Source organism: Bos taurus, chromosome 6 (genome assembly GCF_002263795.3).
Source record: "Bos taurus isolate L1 Dominette 01449 registration number 42190680 breed Hereford chromosome 6, ARS-UCD2.0, whole genome shotgun sequence".
NCBI lineage: Eukaryota > Metazoa > Chordata > Mammalia > Artiodactyla > Bovidae > Bos > Bos taurus.
In genome coordinates this window covers 5,861,565-5,881,674 of record NC_037333.1, presented here as the reverse complement: position 1 = coordinate 5,881,674, position 20,110 = coordinate 5,861,565, and the positions used below count along the sequence as shown (strand labels likewise).

Below are 20,110 nucleotides of genomic sequence, written 5' to 3'. Positions count from 1 at the left end.
GAGACTAATTACTTTATAATACTGTATTGGTTTTGCCATACATTGACATGAATTAGCCACGGGTATACATGTGTTCCCCATCCTGAACCCCCCTCCCACCTCCCTCCCTATCCCATGCCTCTGGGTCATCCCAGTGCACCAGCCCTGAGTACCCTGTCTCATGCATCAAACCTGGGCTGGCGATGTGTTTCACGTATGGTAATATACATGTTTCAATGCTATTCTCTCAAATCATCACATACTTTGACTTTTAATTACTACTTTTTCATCACTAAACAACATACCCGTTGTTGAATAGGCCAGGGTTTTGTAATTGCAGAAAGATCACAAGCTGTCATCAGCATCGCTCTGTTAAGGAAAAAGAGGTCCAATACTCCTGTTTACCTTTATGTGAATATAAACCTTAGTAAGTAGTTAGTTACTGATAAAAAGTTAAATTAAAACCCCATAAACTCCAGAGATGGCAGTTTACAAAGACTGAAGAAACCGAAATAGAATTTATATAGAAGCAGAACTGATACAATGGTATCACAGTGTCAGTTGTTTTGGTTACCCAGTGAACCACTGGAATTCGCCCTCAAACTGCCTTGTTGTATCTCCAGATTAGCAGAAGGAGAGAAATTACTAACCTCTGAGCAAAAACTTGCCTGCTATTATTATTTTTTTTACTTTGGCCTTCCATTCTCAGTGACAGTGTGGTGAAAACACATTGATTACTAATAATTAACTGTGAAACATCAACTATCCTATTGATAAAATCCCCATGACAGCAAGGACTGTGATGGGTCATCCTAGTTCACTCAGCACACGTTGTGGCTCCCATGTGAAAAGTCTTTAAATTATTGAACAGTACCTGCTGGAGAGAAGAGGGAAATGAAAGGAGATGGTGCTCTTTACTCCTTCTCTTGTTAGAGAAGCTGAAAACCATGTTGGACTCTGGGGGCTGTGACAAGGTGCTCTAGAACTCAGTACCGTGACTACTGCATGGAAGTGGTTTCTCTTTGGGGTAGTGTTTTTCCATGTCAGGTCTAAATACCTGCCATCTAATTCTTTCAATCTGTTTGAAGACATAGGCAAAAAGGCCATCACTGTCACATATAGAAACACTCAAGGTAAAGGACTGCGTCACTTGTACCTCTTCAGTTCAGTCGCTCAGTCGTGTCCGACTCTTTGCGACTCCATGAATCGCAGCACGCCAGGTCTCACTGTCCATCACCAACTCCTGGAGTTCACTCAAACTCATGTCCATTGAGTTGGTGATGCCATCCACCCATCTCATCCTCTGTCGTCCCCTTCTCCTCCTGCCCCCAATCCCTCCCAGCATCAGAGTCTTTTCCAATGAGTCAACTCTTCGCATGATGTGGCCAAAGTACTGGAGTTTCAGCTTTAGCATCATTCCTTCCAAAGAACACCCAGGACTGATCTCCTTTAGAATGGACTGGTTGGATCTCCTTGCAGTCCAAGGGACTCTCAAGAGTCTTCTCCAACAACTACAGTTCAAAAGCATCAATTCTTTGGCGCTCAGCCTTCTTCACAGTCCAACTCTCACATCCATACATGACCAATGGAAAAACCATAGCCTTGACTAGACGAACCTTTGTTGGCAAAGTAATGTCTCTGCTTTTGAATATGCTATCTAGGTTGGTCATAACTTTCCTTCCAAGGAGTAAGCATCTTTTAATTTCATGGCTGCAATCAGAGGACAATCTAAATAAAAGTACATCTTCCCTAACCATATTAGGCCACAAAGAAAATGGTTTTTGGCCTCAGACTCTCTTATACCAATTCTTATCGCAGGTAATGAGTACACCAGAGAAATGTTTAATCATGAAGGATTCCAATAATGCTTGCCAATGCAAACTGTCTTCCCCAAAGAAGACCATGCAGTGTCTGGACAGTGAATAGTGGAAGAGGCAACCTGAGTGCTAGGTGTACTGAGTGCTTCTCTGCAAGAGGTCAGAAGTTAGGAGAGTATAGCAGTGAAAACGGTGGCACAGACTTGGAATTGAGGTTGGATTCCATTTTTGTTACTGGGAAAAACTGGTCACAGATTGCAGTAGTGTGTGTATACTTTTCTAAGGCATTGCTCTAAAAAACATGTTGAGGCTCTTACATGAAGCATGACATTTGTGTGAACAGACAGCTGGACATGTGTATGTTTGTTTGCATGTGAAATGACACCTATCTATCTAAAGAGATGTTAGTTATAAAATTGTAGTAGAGCACTGTCCTCAGTCTTATTACCACTTCTGTCTTTATTATTCACTTAGTTATTTTTTAATGGTCTGGTTCTTGTCACGGTAAAGGCAGTAATAGAAATAGCTAAGGATGGGAGGGAGGGACAGGGAAAACAGCTGAGGAAAAACAGAACCCTGAAGCTCTGACTCTACAACTAACACCAAAAAAAGATGTCCTTTTCATCATAGGGGACTGGAATGTAAAAGTAGGAAGTTAGGGGATATCTGGAGTAACAGGCAAGTTTGGCATTAGAGTACAAAATGAAGCAGGGCAAAGGCTAACAGAGTTTTCCCAAGAGAACGTACTGGTCTTAGCAAACACCCTCTTCCAGCAACACAAGATGACTGTACACATGAACATCACTAGATGGTCAATAATGAAATCAGACTGATTATATTCTTTGCAGCCCAAGATGAAGAAGCTCTATACAGTCAGCAAAAACAAGACCAGGAGCTGACTGTGGCTCAGATCATGAACTCCTTATTGCAAAATTCAGATTTACATTTAAGAAGTAGGGAAAACCATTATATTATTCATGTATGACCTAAATCAAATCCCTCACCATTCATTATATCGTGGAGGTAACAAATAGACTCAAGGGATTAGATCTGACAGAGGCCTGAAGAACTGTGGATGGAGGTTTGTAACACTGTACAGGAGACAGTGATCCAAACCATCCCCAAGAAAGAAATGCAAGAGGCAAAGTGGCTGTCTGAGGAGGCCTTACAAATAGCTGAGAGAAGAAAAGAAGTGAAAGGCAAAGGAGAAAAGGAAAGATATACCCATTCGAATGTAGAGTTCCAGAGAATAGCAAAGAGAAATAAGAAAGCCTTCCTCAGTGATCAATGCAAAGAAATAGATGAAAACAAGAGAATGGGAAAGACTAGAGGTCTCTTCAAGAAAATTAAGAGATACCAAGGGAACATTTCATGCAAAGATGGGCTCAATAAAGGACAGAAATGGTATGGACCTAACAGAAGCAGAAGATATTAAGAAGAAATGGCAAGAATACACAGAAGAACTATACAAAAAGAATCTTAATGACCCAGATAACCACAACAGTGTGATCATTCACCCAGAGACAGACATCCTGAAGTGTGAAGTCAGGTGGGCCTTAGGAAGCATCACTATGGACAAAGCTAGTGGAGGTGATGGAATTCCAGTTGAGCTATTTCAAATCCCAAATGATGATGCTGTGAATGTACTGCACTCAGTATGCCAACAAATTCGGAAAACTCAGCAGTGGCCACAGGACTGGAAAAGGTCAGTTTTCATTCCAATCCCAAAGAAAGACAATGCCAAAGAACGTTCAAACTACTGCACAATTGCACTCATCTCACACGCTAGTAAAGTAATGCTCAAAAGTCTCCAAGCCAGGCTTCAAGTATGTGAACCAAGAACTTCCAGATGTTCAAGCTGGATTTAGAAAAGGCAGAGGAACCAGAGACCAACTTGTCAACATCTGTTGGATCATAGAAAAAGCAAGAGAATTCCAGAAAAACAACTACTTCTGCTTTATTGACTACTAAGGCATTCTGCTAAAGCCTTTGACTGTGTGATCACAACAAACTGTGGAAAATTCTTCAAGACATGGGAATGCCAGACCACCTACCTGCCTCCTGAGAAGCCTGTATGCAGGTCCAGAAGCAACAGTTAAAAAGGGACATGGAACAACAGACTGGTTCCAAATTTGGAAGGGAGTATGTCAAGGCTGTATATTGTAACCCTACTTATTTAACTTATATGCAGAGTACATCCTGAGAAATGCTGGGCTGGATAAAGCACAAGCTGGAACCAAGATTGCTGGGAGAAATATCAATAACCTCAGATATGCAGATGATACCACCCTTATGGCAGAAAGCAAAGAGGAACTAAAGAGCCTCTTGATGAAGATGAAAGAGGAGAGTGAAAAAGCTGGCTTAAAACTCAACATTCAAAAAATGAAGATCATGGCATCCAGTCCTGTCACTTCATGGCAAATAGATGGGGAAACAATACAAACAGTGAAAGACTTTATTTTCCTGGGCTCCAAAATCACTGCAGCCATGAAATTAAAAGACCTTTGCTCCTTGAAAGAAAAGCTATGACAAACCTACATAGCATATGAAAAGCAGAGATATTACTTTGCTGACAAAAGTCCATTTAGTCAAAGCTATGTTTTTTTGCCAGTAGTGTATGGATGTGAGAGTGGGACTATAAAGAAAGCTGAGCACCAAAGAATTGATGCTTTTGAACTGTGGTGTTGGAGAAGACTCTTGAGAGTCCCTTGGACTGCAAGGAGATCCAACCAGTCCATCCTAAAGGAGATCAGTCCTGGGTGTTCATTGGAAGGACTGATGTTGAAGCTGAAGCTACAATACTTTGGCCACCTGATGTGAACAACTGACTCCCTGGAAAAGACCCTGATGCTGGGAAGGACTGAAGGCAGGAGGAGGGGATGACAGAGCATGAGATGGTTGGATGGCATCACTGACTTGATAGAGTTTGAGCAAGCTCTGGGAGTTGGTGATGGACAGGGAAGCCTGGTGATGGATAGGGAAGCAAGCTCAGGGAGTTGCAGTCCATGGAGTCACACAACTGAGCAGCCAACTGAACTGAAGGTCTGACTGCTGCTCTGCCATCACGTAAGAGAAGTAAACACTTCACAGTCGTGTTCTTGCTCCAGGAGTCTTCAGGATGCCATTTTCAGGTCTTCCAGTCAAAAGAACTGTGAGTGTGAACAAGGGAACTCTACAGCCTTGTATGACACTCTACCACATTTAAAGGTCCTTCTAGGACAAAAAGAGTAATTTACTCTTTTGAATTTGCAAATGCATTTATTTTCAAATAAATACTCCTATTTAGCCCTTTGTATAACATCTGTAAGAATTCTGACAGCCTCTAAGATTATCACATTGTAACAAATAATCGCAATAAAATTAATTGGATAGCAAAGCCAGCTTTAAGGATAGTAATCCTACTTACAAAAACAACTCCTTTTGATGAGGATCTTCCAAATTGAATTGATTTTTCATTATAAGTTCAAAAAATTCTCCTCGTCTCCTTTAAAATAAAGAAAAATATTTGGTAGTTATGATGAGTCCCCTAAGCTCTTATCTTTTTGGTCAACAAAGGCTCATCAAGTAAAATTTCAGGGAAAAGAATCTAGTGGTTCTTCTCAAATAAGAATCTTATATTGTTACATATATTCTTATAAATCAGAATATATACCAATATAAGAATCATATAAAAATCTTGAACACCTTACTTTCCTCTCTTCTACCATATTCTTTGGTTGAAATATTAAATCTTAACTCACTTTTAACTAAGGTCACAAGTAATAGAAATTTCAATTCCTGAATATGATTTAAGAAAATGAAACAAGGTGAGTTTCATCAAATCTGATGCTGAGAATGATTTAAGAAATTTTGCATATGGTGCAAGATCTCTATGGTTTCAATTTAATTTTATACGTCTCATTCACATAATTTTTTACTGTATACCAAAATATATCTTAGTATAAAGCTGTGAAGTTCTTCTGAAGCAAAGAAAGACCCAGTATAAACTGATGTTTGCTCACTGTATAGTGAACACCTCCGTGTGCTCAACATGGATAAGCATCTTGGAAAATGCCGAGACATGAGTTCTTTTCATAACATTTAAACTAGTCAAAGTCACGGGACACTCGTAAGAGAAACTTGCATAACAAAAGTGCCTGTCTGTGACTGAGTACCAAGATGAAAAGAGGTTTCAGAAGGATCCAGAGGGGAGACCCTTGTGGCTTGAAAAGGTCAGGAAGTCTTTGTGGTTTCAGGTACTTTTCAAATTATTGGTAACTTGACAGTCTTTATCCTGCAGTCATTTTGAGCTGAAATTTACAATATGTATTTTTTTTACCCTAATTAACTTTAAAGTGCTCCAAAGTCCAAGGTAACAGACTCTTTCGGACGTAAGTCACTTTTAGATGTACAGTAGTGGCTATCTGGTATGTGGTTTTGTGTGCCTGTTCTGTTTGTTTTTACTTCTCAAGAGTGGCTAAAACCACAGTGTGCATCTGTGTACAGCTGGGGAGAGGCCCTTGCTCCCAGGAAATCCCGTGAGCATGAATGCCGCTCTGCCTTCACCCCCACACATGCAGCAGAGAGCTCAGTCTCTGCGTGGGAAACAAACTGCTGCCCAAACCCAGCAACATCCTTCCTTTCTTTTAGAAAGTAAGTTTAGTTATGCAAACACACACCTACATCACCGATACACTCTAATGCATACTTTAATTCTTAAGTCGTTAACTTCATTAATTATAAGGTTCTACATTAATACTCTTCATCTGCCAAAATCCAATAAAAAGAAACAAGATTTACTTGTTTGGCACTCAACTCCTTTTCCTGCCCACATGGGCTTGGATAACAGTTTAAGGGACTGTGAAATGGTCAGACATTGGGGGAGTGAGGGACAGAAGGAAAAGCAGGTGCCCTTTCTAGAGGGCATTATTCTATTCTTTAGATTGGCCAGCCAAGCTTAGAATGACCTTGAGATGGTTATCTGCTTTGTGCAGAGCTTCAAAGACAAATGTCAGAAATAATTCTGTATTCTGTCATTTCTAGCATTAAGTAGACTTTTCTGGTGTCCTGTTTAACAAACTGCTCCATAGTTTGATAAACAGCTTTGCCAGGACATTGGTTTTTATAATCTAAAAATATCCCAATGGCAGTTTTTAAAGTTGGAAACTATGCAAACACACCCAAAATCTATTTATCAAGATATGTCTTAAAACTTACTTTATGTACAGTGCTAGGTCTGTGGCTAAAATAGCTTGCTTGATGATCTTCAGGGTGGTCTTATACTCTTCAATGGAGAGGCCACTGAGAATCTGATTGCCCTTTATAAAAAAGAAAACCATCATAAGCCCTCCACTTGGAGATGTTGCTGCTAAGCACAAAATCTGAAAATATAGTCGTATCTCTTACACACATTCTGAACTCAGGAAGACAGAGGACATCTACTTACACAAGTCAATACCATGAAGTAATGTTTCCCCTTGATGCACCCACCCCACCACCTTGTCATTTGAGGAAAAAACAGCTTCATGGTGGTTCATTGACCAAAGTAAGCATGTTTTTCCAACTCTTGTACTTCTTGGCTTTAGTCCAGGTCCAAAAGTTAATGACTATATACCTTTTTCCTTGGGCAAGTTAACTGCTAAATCTGACAGCAAGTAAAACTTTGAAAAATCAACATCTATATTAATAGATGTGAAGAACAGAGGGATGAAACTGTAAATGATTATTTTAAAAATCATTTCTCTGGCTTCTGTAACAAATCCAATAACACTTCTGGTGCAGATTTATATTTTTTAACTTCTTATTGAGAAGAGTGTTTATTCTTAGGAACATGTGCGGTATAGATGGGTAGCGGGCATGAGCGATATGTGCCTCCTCAAGAAAGGAAGAGCTTGAAACATCTATAAGGAGAATCTCAAAGATGGCTAATCCATGTGCAAATTATCTAAAGTTTTTGCTACGTAACCATTTTTAAAATTTCTTGCCTGTAATTTAAAGCACAGTGACTCACCGATCTTGAACTAAGTAAAACATACTTTGGGTACTCAGACTATACTCAAAACAACATCTGTAAATTGAGTCAGATGTGCTTCCTAAACCTTAGCGCTGAGGGAAAAAAACCCAGAAGCTTAGAAATAGAGTGTGGAGGCAAAGGATTTGCTCTGAAGAGAAAACTGCTGAGCTGGGGTCAGACATTGGTTAGAGGATAACTAGTTGCCAAAACTGTGATATAAGTCTAATTAATAATCTATGATTATACAAGAAATACTAGTTTTAAATATTAAATCACTTTAGATTCTGGACAAAACAGTACTGTTCAGAAGATAGGTTCTGATACTTTTATTTAAGATAAGACTATGTTAAATGAAAAAGTAGAAATGTCTTTTGGTATTATATTTTAATTTTCCCTTCCATGAGCAAAAGCTATAAATTCTTATGTATTGGTGCTTACAAAGAGAGAATGTAGAGATGGGTCTTATAATATGAGGCCAGCCATATATACAGCAAGATTCCTTTTATGTTATAATATATTACATAGTAAGTTATGTCATCTGATAACAGAGAGCAGTGTGATAGGAATACTGTACAATATGCTTTTTAAGAAAAAGGTTAAGCACATTTTCTTAAAACTAAATAGGATATTAAAAATGAAGTTTGAGCTGAAGGGCAAAGACAGCAAACTCCAACGAAGGTACAGATGTTTCTGCTATCATTCAACATAGACATTCCTGACAAGTCTCCGTTCAGAAAAACCACACACTAAAAAAATAACATGGTGTATGGGAAAAACAGTACTGGGGGAGACCACTCAAAGCCTATGCAACTTTTAAACCAGAGCGCAAAACAAACCAAGAATTAGGACATCTGAAGGTAACTTGGACAGGCCAGGCTCACAAGGCTGGCAGCTGCCTCTGAGGACACTAAAGCAGCACAAAAACAATTGAATGGAAATGCTAGTTTATGGAGGCCCGGGGCAGTGCACATAGAACTGGACCGCGGAGACAGCGGGGCTGAATCACGGGAGGCACTGGGGGATGAGCAGCCCCCCTCCCCCGGCCCAGCGCAGTCCAGGGCGAGGGCGTGCCTCTCGGGGCAAGTGCCCACTTCCAGGACTCCTGTAACGATGGAAAGGGCTGCACGGGCAGGAGCCAAGCAGAGCGTTTCTTCCTTTCTTTCTGAAGGCTGAAATTCAGCTCCCATAATTCTGACACCTAACCCAAGAGAACTTGTGCACGAAACAGTACAATTTGTACGTTTTACCGACATCATCCCTCTACCTCCCAGTCACACACTAATTCTTGTTAAAAGTCACATCTGTAGCAGACAGTCTTACTAGAGCATGTGCAGAATTTACAAGGAGGTGCCAGAACTGGCCACATAACTCTTAGCCCTTCACCCACACTGAGGCAGGACGGCATTCCTCTTGCCTCAAGTAAGAGAGAGCAGCCTGCAGTCACTGTGTCTCCTGGAGTTGGGTGGGTGGGTTGGGACTACAGTGCACGCATGTCTGATTCCCGTCTGGCAAATTGAAAAGGCAAGACCCAAGCTGGCCAGACCCTCTGATTGAGTAGGAAGGAGAGGTTGCTTCCATTCAGGATGGCCTGCCTCTTCTAAGTTTTGGACGCATTAGGTCCCTTTAAGTCCTGTCCTTTTCAAGAGGACCGCAAAGAGGGCCAAGGAACCACAGCAGGAAGGAGATGAAAGTCACTACGCAGAGTTCCAGGAGCTGAGGAGGAAGTCATAAGGTGATACACTGGAGAGAGGTGACCACGAGTATTAAGGGGGACGTCAGTGGAAAAGCCCACAGTTAGGGCGCATGGCCACGATCATGGACTTACTCATAAGAAAAGAACCTGTTTTAGACACCTATGAGGCACAGAGAGGGGGAAAGGCATAAGAGCACCAGTCTGCTGAGTGTTCCGGGCCCCCTTCTTTCCTGTTCTCCAGGACGTGGGGACGAGGGTAAGGAAGGTGTCAAAAGAAGCCTAAGGAGGGACAGAAGAGGCCAACCAGGGCAGGAAGAGAGGACCCGAAGCTTTAAATCAAGTCCAGAATCTGTACTATTCCACAGGACTGAACATTCTGGTTTCTAACTTGAAAACTATGCTGTATTTTGTGATGTAAAACGGTAACTAGAAAGCTTTGACTTAAAAAGAGTCACCACAAAAGTCATAAGCCTCTTAAGTTTTCTAGGGCTCAGGGAAGAACGAACCCAGTGGGCAAATGTAAAGAGATGGAGATAAAATTGCTTTAAAATTATATACCACACATTGTGATTTTTCAACATAAGAGTCTACAACTTTCATTTTTTTTCTTATTATAAAGGTAATATGTGCATACAATGGATAATGTGAATAATGAACAAGTCCGAATCAGAAAATAAAAAAGCTAATAATTTAAGTAGACAGAGACAGCCATTGTGAATATTTTGGTGTGTATCATTTTAATATTTTCCTTAACATAAATATGACTGGCATAGCATATCACATGCTTTCTTACACTGATATTCATTTAGCCAGCACTGAATAACTTTATTCCTTAACAGAAATGTTTATTAGTGGTCAGAAGTTTCAAGAAAAAGAGGAAAAGGTATTGCCTGTGAAAGACATTTGAGAGCAGTATAAACCACATCATTTGACAAAAACAAAGACAGAACTAACAGAGAACCATAAAATACCAGTTTTGTTTGTTTCTAATTTGGAATAACCAAACTGAGGTAAGTAACCAGTTTTTCCTTATCAGGCAACATTAAGACAGTTTTGGTTTCTAGAGAAGTAAGGCTGTGAAGATCTCAAATGTTTTGGCTTTGCCTTTCTTACCCAAAAAGGAATAAAGCATGCTCAAGAATTTATGATGCTGGGAATAAATCCAAAACTAAAAATAAAACTGAATTTATAAACTCTCTTTTGAAAGTCCACAACCATAAACTAGGTACTTACAGGACTATTAAGGATCATCAGGCACTGATCAAAATGATGATGCTCCATGATTGAATGGCAGTAGAGCTGAGCAAGTGGGTGTTCACTTCTGAAACACAGTTGAAGAAAGAGTAAAAAAGTTTAAAATATGACCAATTTCCCCAACATATCAGTTATCAATTTCTTCTTGTTATTGGTTAACTGAAAAAGAGGCTACTTCATAAAAATTAATCCAACAATTTTCTCTCCTTCTGCTGGAAACAGTGAGGTCATCTTTGGGAAATACATGTCAAGAGTCAAATTGTTTTCAAATATCAGTGTAACTGCTCCCCGTTCAAAGTATGAACAATTTCATTGGTTTTAATTTTTATTAAAATAATAACAGTAGAAGGAATAAGAACAAAGGATTACTCTCTCTACACATTAAAAAAAAAAAATCCTGAAACAGCTGTACCAACAATACTTTACAATTTCAAAAGTGCAATTCAAAAAATACCAATACAGTATACTAATGCATATATATGGAATTTAGAAAGAGGGTAACAATAACCCTGTGTATGAGACAGCAAAAGAGACACTGATGTATAGAACAGTCTTATGGACTCTGTGGGAGAGGGAGAGGGTGGGAAGATTTGGGAGAATGGCATTGAAACATGTAAAATATCATGTATGAAACGAGATGCCAGTCCAGGTTCGATGCATGATACTGGATGCTTGGGGCTAGTGCACTGGGACGACCCAGAGGGATGGTATGGGGAGGGAGGAGGGAGGAGGGTTCAGGATGGGGAACACATGTATACCTGTGGTGGATTCATTTTGATATTTGGCAAAACTAATACAATTATGTAAAGTTTAAAAATAAAATAAAATTAAAAAAAAAAAAGTGCAGTTCAGTTCAGTTCAGTTCAGTCGCTCAGTTGTGTGTGACTCTTTGCGACCCCATGAATCGCAGCACGCCAGGCCTCCCTGTCCATCACCAACTCCCGGAGTTCACTCAAACTCACGTCCATCGAGTCAGTGATGCCATCCAGCCATCTCATCCTCTATCGTCCCCTTTTCCTCCTGCCCCCAATCCCTCCCAGCATCAGAGTCTTTTCCAATGAGTCAACTCTTCGCATGAGGTGGCCAAAGTACTGGAGTTTCAGCTTTAGCATCATTCCTTCCAAAGAACACCCAGGGCTGATCTCCTTCAGAATGGACTGGTTGGATCTCCTTGTAGTCCAAAAGTGCAATTACTTAAAAATTTTAAATACCAATTTCCATATAAGTCTTTGTTCTGAAATAAGGCTGAATGTCCACGTCTCTGTGCATGTGCATGTAAGAGCTGTGAGTGGTGAGAAGCAAGGGAACGGGGGACAGTGGGTGCACGTCTGCCCCACTGGAGGGAGGAAGGAGACAGCTAAGTTAGAAAAAGCCCCCTGTGGGTGCAGCTTGTTGCAGCACAGGACTCGGTGCTGAACTTGGGGGAAACGGTAGAGAACATTTGGCCAAGTAAAGTGGTGTGTGCGTGCTAAGTCACTTCAGTCGTGTCCGACTCTTTGTGACCCCATGGACTGTAGCCCGCCAGGGTCCTCTGTCCATGGGATTCTCCAGGCAAGAACACTGGAGTGGGTCGCCATTTCCTTTCCTTCACGAAGATTCCTTGGGGATCTTCCCGACCCAGGGATCAAACCCACATGTCTTACATCTCCTGCATTGGCAGGCGGGTTCTTTACCTCTAGCGCCACCTGGGAAGCCCATGTTGAGTAAAGGGGTGAGGAGGGAATATTACAGTCAGTTCGTTATGTTTAACAGTCACAAATCAAGTTCTGAAGCATCATAAGCAGAGTCCTCCATCTCCTAGTTCTCATGACCCTTCACGTGGGAATATAAAGCACCATTTCCACTATTTGTTCTTTCAAAACAACAGAAAAAGTTATAGTTCCTGAAAGTCTGTTTCTTAAATTTAGAGGACAGGGGTTTATGAATTGTAAAGCATCATACAAGTCTTAGATAATACAACTGATTGGTCATTCCTTTATACTACTATATGAATCATTATTTTACTTTGTATTTCATTTGTTGAAGATAGAGACTCCACCCAAGACCGAAGAGAGGTGACACAGGAAAAAATGAGCCAAGAGTGAGAGTAGCTTAAGGGAAAACAAAAACAGTAAAACGGAAATAAAGGTAAGAGAATGGGTAATTTCATCTCCTCATACCACCACCAACGCTCTGACTCCCAAGCTGCCACGTCTCGTCGTTGTCGTAACCTTGCTCCCAAAGTAACTCCTGCCTGTCTTCTTTGCTCCTTTCATATCTAGTAAGTTGTACCATGGGTCAGATCCTGTGCTGATCACTGGACAAAGGGAAGACAGTGAGATGAACTAAAACAAGCAAATCTATAAGAAAAATGCGCTGGAACCATTCTGGAGATGCATGGAGACTACTGGGATTTAGTTAGGAGCCCAGTGGGAAACTGTTCTGGTAGCCAGGTGAGAGAGCGCCTGGATTAGAGTGGATCTGGTAGAATTGGGGATTCTACTGGGCTTGGTAGAATCCCAAATAGAGAGAGTTGTTTAAGGAGGTAGATGAGTCAGGAGCTGGCAGTGAGTCCTGGTGGTGGGAACTAGTGGTGATGAGAGAGATGAAGGGGGAAAGCAGAGAGGCTAAGTTCCTGCACTGCCATTTATTGACACAGGGCAACAGGGAGGAGACGATGGGGGTGAAGGAGGGAGGCTGACTAGATGAGCGCTCGATGTATTGATTTTAGGGTGGCTGTGGTCCAGCCACATGGGTATAAATGTCTGGACTAGAGAGGCTTGGGTCACATCAGCACACTTGGAAATCTGAGCCGTGCAAGTGGTCTCCAGGAAGATGGCCTGGGCTTACAGAGGGCCCAGCGTAAACAGACCCGTGATCCCCTTCACATTCTGCCTGGAGTCTACCGTCTCTGCTGTGGCAACAGTGTTTTCTCTTCACTCGGACCAGACCCACTAGAACCACTCGTGTTTACACTCCAGTAAAACTACTGCAGCCTTCCTCATGCCCTTCACCTAGGAAAGGAAAAGCTTCTGGAGTGCCTGTTACTTCCATTTATATAAGAAACTTCAGTACATCCATCTGTTTTACTCTGCTGGTTGTTTTTAAGTCTGTTACCTGTTAGATTGTATTCCTCTTCAGTATGGTAGATTTCTTTTCCCCAATGATAACAAGTACTCTCTGCTGTAACATGTCCAGCCCTGTGCTAAGCAGCTGACTTAGTGTTGACGTTACTCTCGTATAGGACGCTTTAGCTCACCACGTCAAGTCCTCAGTCCCCCTATACTGCAGCCGCTGTCAGGGCATCCAGCACCAGGCCTGCTGTGACACACGGCGTGAGGAGCCTGTGAGGAGGCGCCTGCGCCGCCCCGCGGGAACACCTCATCTCTGCCCACAGGAGCACTCTGCACTCGGCCGCTCAGCCAGGAGGGTGAGGCGGTGAGGCCTGTGGAGGTCAGCTGTGACCGCGGGATACCGCGCGGGTGGAGAGCCACCCCTCCCCATTCATCTCCGTCTGTTTGCAGACAGCTCTGCGTCTCCTGTCCTGGACCGCTCACAGGCTGCTGGCGGCAGTGAGCACCGGGTGCCGTGTGCGCGGACATCTGGCTCCCTCGTCCTCCTCCTGGCCTCCCGTCCTCTCTGTTTCCCACCCTCAGGCCTGCATTTCTGCCCCCTGGGGTCACATGCACCCCTAAGCTGTATGCACCCGGCTTCTGTCCCAGGCTCTGCTCCAGGGTGACCCAGCCTTAGATGTCACGACAGCATTTTAGCATTTGTTTTTTTAGACAACCTAAAGTTCAGAGAGATCATCTAACTTGTTCAAGGTCAACACAACTGGCAGAGCCGGGGTTCACACACATCTTCTTCACCGCGTGACTCTGGCTCGTGACCTACAGCACTCTGCACACACAGCAGCTCCTCACCGACCTAGCAGCCAGACTGGAAACACAACCAGGGAGCTACAATGGAAACACGTTTAAAATTTAGAATGCATATTGCGTTTTTACACCATGCAGAAAGGACTGTTTCACACTAGAGAAGATTCTTGGCTTGTGACATAAACAAATGCAAACTTACTTACATTTTTACATGCTTACTCACATGGTTTACCTTTACTTACGTTCTAAAACTATGGATTTATGAGTCAATGACAGGGTGACAAATGCCCCAAATTCTGTCTTTACAAAGATATTCATGGAAACCAGTGTATCCCCTGTCCTGTCACTTTCTCACTCTTTAAACACGAGGCCACATCGCCACTTCCTTCGAGGTCATGCCACAAGGACACTTTAAACCACTCTTGCTGGGGGATTCTTCCCCACCGCTGTTAGTGAGCAGTCGTGGGTGAGCACACCCTCCCTGCCTCTCCTCCCGTTGCTGCTCCATCTCTGGGCGGCGTAAGGACGCTGGTGCGGAAATCAGACCAGTGCCTTAGAAATCAGGAGAAAATGAAAGTGCTGGGAGAAAACACAGCCGCCCCAGCACAGTATTCCTTTTCACTGGCTCTAACAGCCATCCTTTAATCTGACTTCTCATCCATATATATTGCTCTGGGCTCAAATCTCTTAGCTACTCTTTGTAACCCATGCCAAACCATTTACTTCTCAGCTTCACAATTTCTCTCTAAATCATCGTGATCACCTGTCAGTCAGGGCTTATTTTATGTTCCTGTTCTCTGGGATCACAGATACTCAAGCTGATGAATCATTTCACCCTGTGACTCCAGTTCTTTGACCTCCTTGACTCTGCCGATTGTCTTTTTTTCACAACAGGAGACTTTCCCTTCTCGAGCTGCTACCAGGCAGTCTCTCTACTAGTCCCTGTCCCTCTCTGGGACAGAGCAAGATCTTGAGCTCTTGTATGTCATTAATAGTATACCCCTGTGAAAACAGCTAAAACTTGCTGAGCAGATAATCTGTTTCAGGTACTGTTCCAAGCACTTTGCATCTGTTTATACTTCTTAATCCTTATAGGAAACCCTGTGAGACAGGTATTCTTCCATCACTATTCTACTGTACAGAGAAGGAGACACAGGCATTTTAAATGACTTGGCTCAAAGACACAGTGAGAGGAGTCAGGATTTGAATGTGCACTCAGGCCGGTCTAAGGACTAACTGAACTCACATATACAAAGTGCTAGAAAGAGTTCCAAATGCCACAAGGCTAAAAGCTATGACTGTGTTGAGGGTTAACTTCTATTATTGTTATTACTATTATTATTAGCTACTGACATTAAGACTAACTGAACTTGCACATTCTTCATATCCAGACCTCCAGTCTCTCAGGCTCTCCAGCGTTACCAAGGATGACCTCATTCCTGGCTCAAGTACACTCTGCCCAGTTTGAACTTCACGGGCTATGGTTCCTGTGCTGCTGCCTTCTAACGTCTCTGAGGTCCTGCTGACCCTCTGTGACCACTGGCCCCTTCATGACCCAGCTCACTGTTGCTCCTCTGTTACAGAGCAGCGGGGACCACGGTGCAGGGCGAGTTCTTCCAGGACACACACACACGTGATCGGACTGTGGTTACCAGGAAATTCTTTCATTCTGGTTTGGCTGAATCTCTGATTTTGAAAAAAAAAAAACCTCACTTGGTCATCCTACCTCTTCTAACCACCATCCTGTGTTATCCTCCTCATTGTTGGGCTCCTCTCCCCTCTGTGCTCCCCGCCAAGGACACAGCATTCAGACACACCTCCCAGCTCTCTCCCACTCATCAGTGGCACACTCATCATTGCTCATTTCCTGGACCCAGGGTTATGATTTCCCCCTTCCTTCTTGCATATAACTAACTGTTCAGTATTAGATTTAAACAGTTTTCTTCCTTCCTCGAGCTAATATGTGATGTTCATATACACCTGGCTTCCCCTAACAGCTTTCTGGCTGACCTCTGTGGTTCTAATTATTACCTGTTTACCTTGTACCTTACTTTCAGATCTTTTCTTCTCAAGCAATGCCATTAACCACTCAGTGGTCACTACACCAAATAAAATGCACAGCCTGGTTTTCTAGCCCTCCCTCTAGAGGGTCTTCTAACTTCTGCTTCTTCATACTCTTACTTTTCATTCTGACTAGTCAGGCTAGCCATCACTGCTGTGCCAATGAAAATGCCCATTTCATGGTATTTCTGGAATATCTTCATGTTCTCTCCTCTCCAAATCTTACTCACTTCAAAGATCCGACTTAACTCTGACTTCTTCCATTAACAGTAAAGATGGGCTACGCTGATCATGACCCATCTCCTTCTCTATCCTATACTTCCAGCCCATGTTATTAAGGAACACAGGACTTACCAGATACTTTGACATTAGTCACCACTGTTTGAGGAGACAATAAAAATTCCTGGAGAACAAGAATTGAATTTTACACGTTTATAGCTCTCTGCCTAACAAAGTACAGGCCCCAGTAACTGCACATTATCCATCTGCCTAAAATGTAGGATAATTTCACTATACTTACGTTTATAAAACACAAATCCTGAATCTAACCAAGTAAATGTATCTACCACAGTCCTCCTATATGGACTACAGGCCTAATGGGGGAAAATTTCTCTACATAAGCAGATGTCTGTTCTTCAGCCACTTGTTCCTGTGACTGTCTGTCTTTAGTATCCATCTGAAACCACTCTTCCCACCATCCAGCCATGTGCGGGAGGAAGGCACAGGCAGTGAACTCTCCCCACAGGTATTTCACTGGCATCCTCACAGTGCTCCTCATAAGGGCGGTCTTCCTGAGCCAGGACGAAACCAGAGAACCCGATTAAGAATCAAGACAGTTTCCTAAATAAGGCCTCTCTTACTTCAGATTTTCTGATGAGACCTTCAAGAAGCACAAATGACGGTAGTTCTGTTTCTGACTTTGCTACTTCATAAGGGCTTTTTCTCTTTTTGATGCACTGACTTTTATTTCTGTGCTGCCTTATATTTGATAAAGGTCTGGACACGGTACACCTTTCTAGAAGTCAGTTCTTTATATGGAAATGTTTCTGACGCTCTCAGTCTCCCAAGAGGCCCCTGGTTAAGAAAATTCTCCTTGAGATACCACTTGTTTATCACCAAGAAGAAAAAGAGAAACATCCCTGGGACGTTCTTGGCTTCCTCTACTCAAACCACAGGGATGTAGGAAAAAATAAGTATCTTTGAAACTCCTTTAATTTATTTTTAAAAGTTGTTATTACTTGGTGCAAGTCTACTTTGCGGTATATGTGGAAGTAAGATCCTGCAGTCTTTTTCCCAGGACTTTTTTTTTTGAAGAGAAGATGACGTTTCTCCAGATGTTTTTTTCTGGGTGATTATTTTTAAATAAACAAAGGGAAAAAATAGCTGAGTACTTTTTTCACTCTGAAGCATGGCAGTATGGCCAGCCATACAGTAACAGTCTATACCCTGATGACAGGATGCTCAGGGCTGAGGGAAGAGGAGGAGGCCCCACTGGCTGGCCCCCGGCCTGCTCGCGACTCTCCGGCACACGTCTCTTCGCATCACTGCTCCCTCTCATAGCTGCTCCCGTGCTGATGTGAGGCTCAGGACCACAGTGCGTGACAGAGCGCCGAGGGCAAAGGGCGCGTCACGCAGTCAGTTCTCCAGAACGTTAGCTTTTAGAGAGGAAACAGCTCGCCTCCGATAGCCAGGCCAGAGCTTGCGATCCTTTCCCATCAATGGTCAGAAGAGGACATGGTCGCTACATTGCTACAGTTCTTTTTACATCAAGTTTTCCACCTACTGTATTTAGATAAAGGGCATGTGATTAGAGAACTTTCTGAAGTTCTCTCAAGATATCAGATATCTGGAATATCCTAGAGAGATATATGCATTAGCTGAATCACTTGCATACTTTAAAAAATGTTCAGTAATAAGATATTTCGCCAAGAAATGTATGCTTTCAACTAATCTGCTCCAAGAAAATAAAAATGTCATGATAGCATTTACGATGTCATAAATCTGATGATCACCTTTAGTATCGCATTTGCCATTGCAAATGTTATGTACACATGGCCCACAAATGAGCCTGAAAAACTTGTCTGAAGAATTAGTATCTTATACTCTCAAAATCAGTCCTGAAGCAGGCTTCTGATGACGACAGGACTATCACTAGCACCTGAAGCTAAGATTCATTTTAACACTTAAAAATGGACCAGGCATTCTACCTGGTAGTGATGTGCGTTATGTCTTAAAAAAACTTATGTCCACCCTATGAGTAGGAATGCTATTATCTTGATTTCGCAGAGGTGAGCACCTCTGCTCACGATCACACAGGGACTCTGTGGCGAGGGGGAGGACTCGAATCCAGGTCTGAGCTCAGAGCCCAGATTTGCCAATACTGTGGTCTACTGCCTTCACTAAGACCAAAAGCCTCTTTACGGATGACACTTACTAATACTTAGGATCGAGCTAAGCACTTTTTCAAGTACTATCTTTTATTCCAGGGTGAAATTCTACCTTTTCTGTACTAGTCTTAATAGTTTTCCAATGAAGCTCTTAAGCCTGGTGTTCATAAACTAAAGCAAAACTCCTGGTAATTATCCAATGAAATAAGATTCTCAATGTAAATACTTTTCAAACTTCAGGCCAGAGATGTTCCTGATGTGATGTTGGACTTGCATTATTTTTTCCATTTCCCTTAAATAAAACCAGAGTATGTTACGGGACCCAGACCAACTGAAATTTCGTACCATTAGAATTTGCCATGGCTTCTACTTTTAACAAGACAGCCCTACAATTTAAAAGAAACACCCTCTTCTGCCGCTGGGGCAGATGTCTTACCGCTGTATGTATGAGTTATTGACACCACGGTGATCCAGATCATGGCTTAAGGCAGCAATCAGCAGTGCAAGTATCTCCAGGTCCGTCAGCCTCTTCTACGTGACCGAAGACCGTGGGGAGAGAACGAGAAAGAACCGTTTGGTAAAGCACATTAGCTACCTCTTTCCACCCATCATGTGGTTTTGTCCTCAGCACTTTACATATGTGCTTCTTTCTAGTCACAGAGGACTCGCGCTAGAATCCTTTCCTGCAGGGATTGAATCAGTCATATTCAATGATAATAACCCCAGTAATAACCCCAGTCTTCAGAATGGGGTTATTGTTATCAACAGAAAAAATTAAGATGCCTCACATAATCAACAATCTGTCCATGTGCAGTCAATGTTTTTAATTCTTCATTATCTACATACATGTGGGATAATCCGAACTTCCAACAACTGTCTTCTCCCTGAATTTTTGCAGGGAACCTTCTGCATTCCCTCTAGATTCTGTGGCCTTTTCTCTCTGCCAGTTACTATATACTTCATTCTCTCATTAGGAGCACAGATGTGATTACTAGCCAACAATAGGAAAAAAAGACGAGGAATGAAAATTTGGCTTTGAAAAGTTGCAAAATATATTCCAAAGCCAAATA

The 20,110-nt window shown here is 42.3% G+C and overlaps 1 protein-coding gene across 3 annotated transcripts in view; it reads right to left on the bottom strand.

Moving 5' to 3' along the window:
- Window positions 1–20,110, bottom strand: part of PDE5A (phosphodiesterase 5A) — a 148,555-nt gene that overhangs the window by 12,561 nt on the left and 115,884 nt on the right. For all 3 annotated transcript variants that reach the window (NM_174417.2, XM_024993001.2, XM_024993002.2), the window contains 5 exon segments: window positions 285–348; window positions 5,203–5,280; window positions 6,993–7,093; window positions 10,715–10,802; window positions 19,477–19,571. In NM_174417.2, the coding sequence (NP_776842.1) occupies window positions 285–348; window positions 5,203–5,280; window positions 6,993–7,093; window positions 10,715–10,802; window positions 19,477–19,571 (426 nt within the window).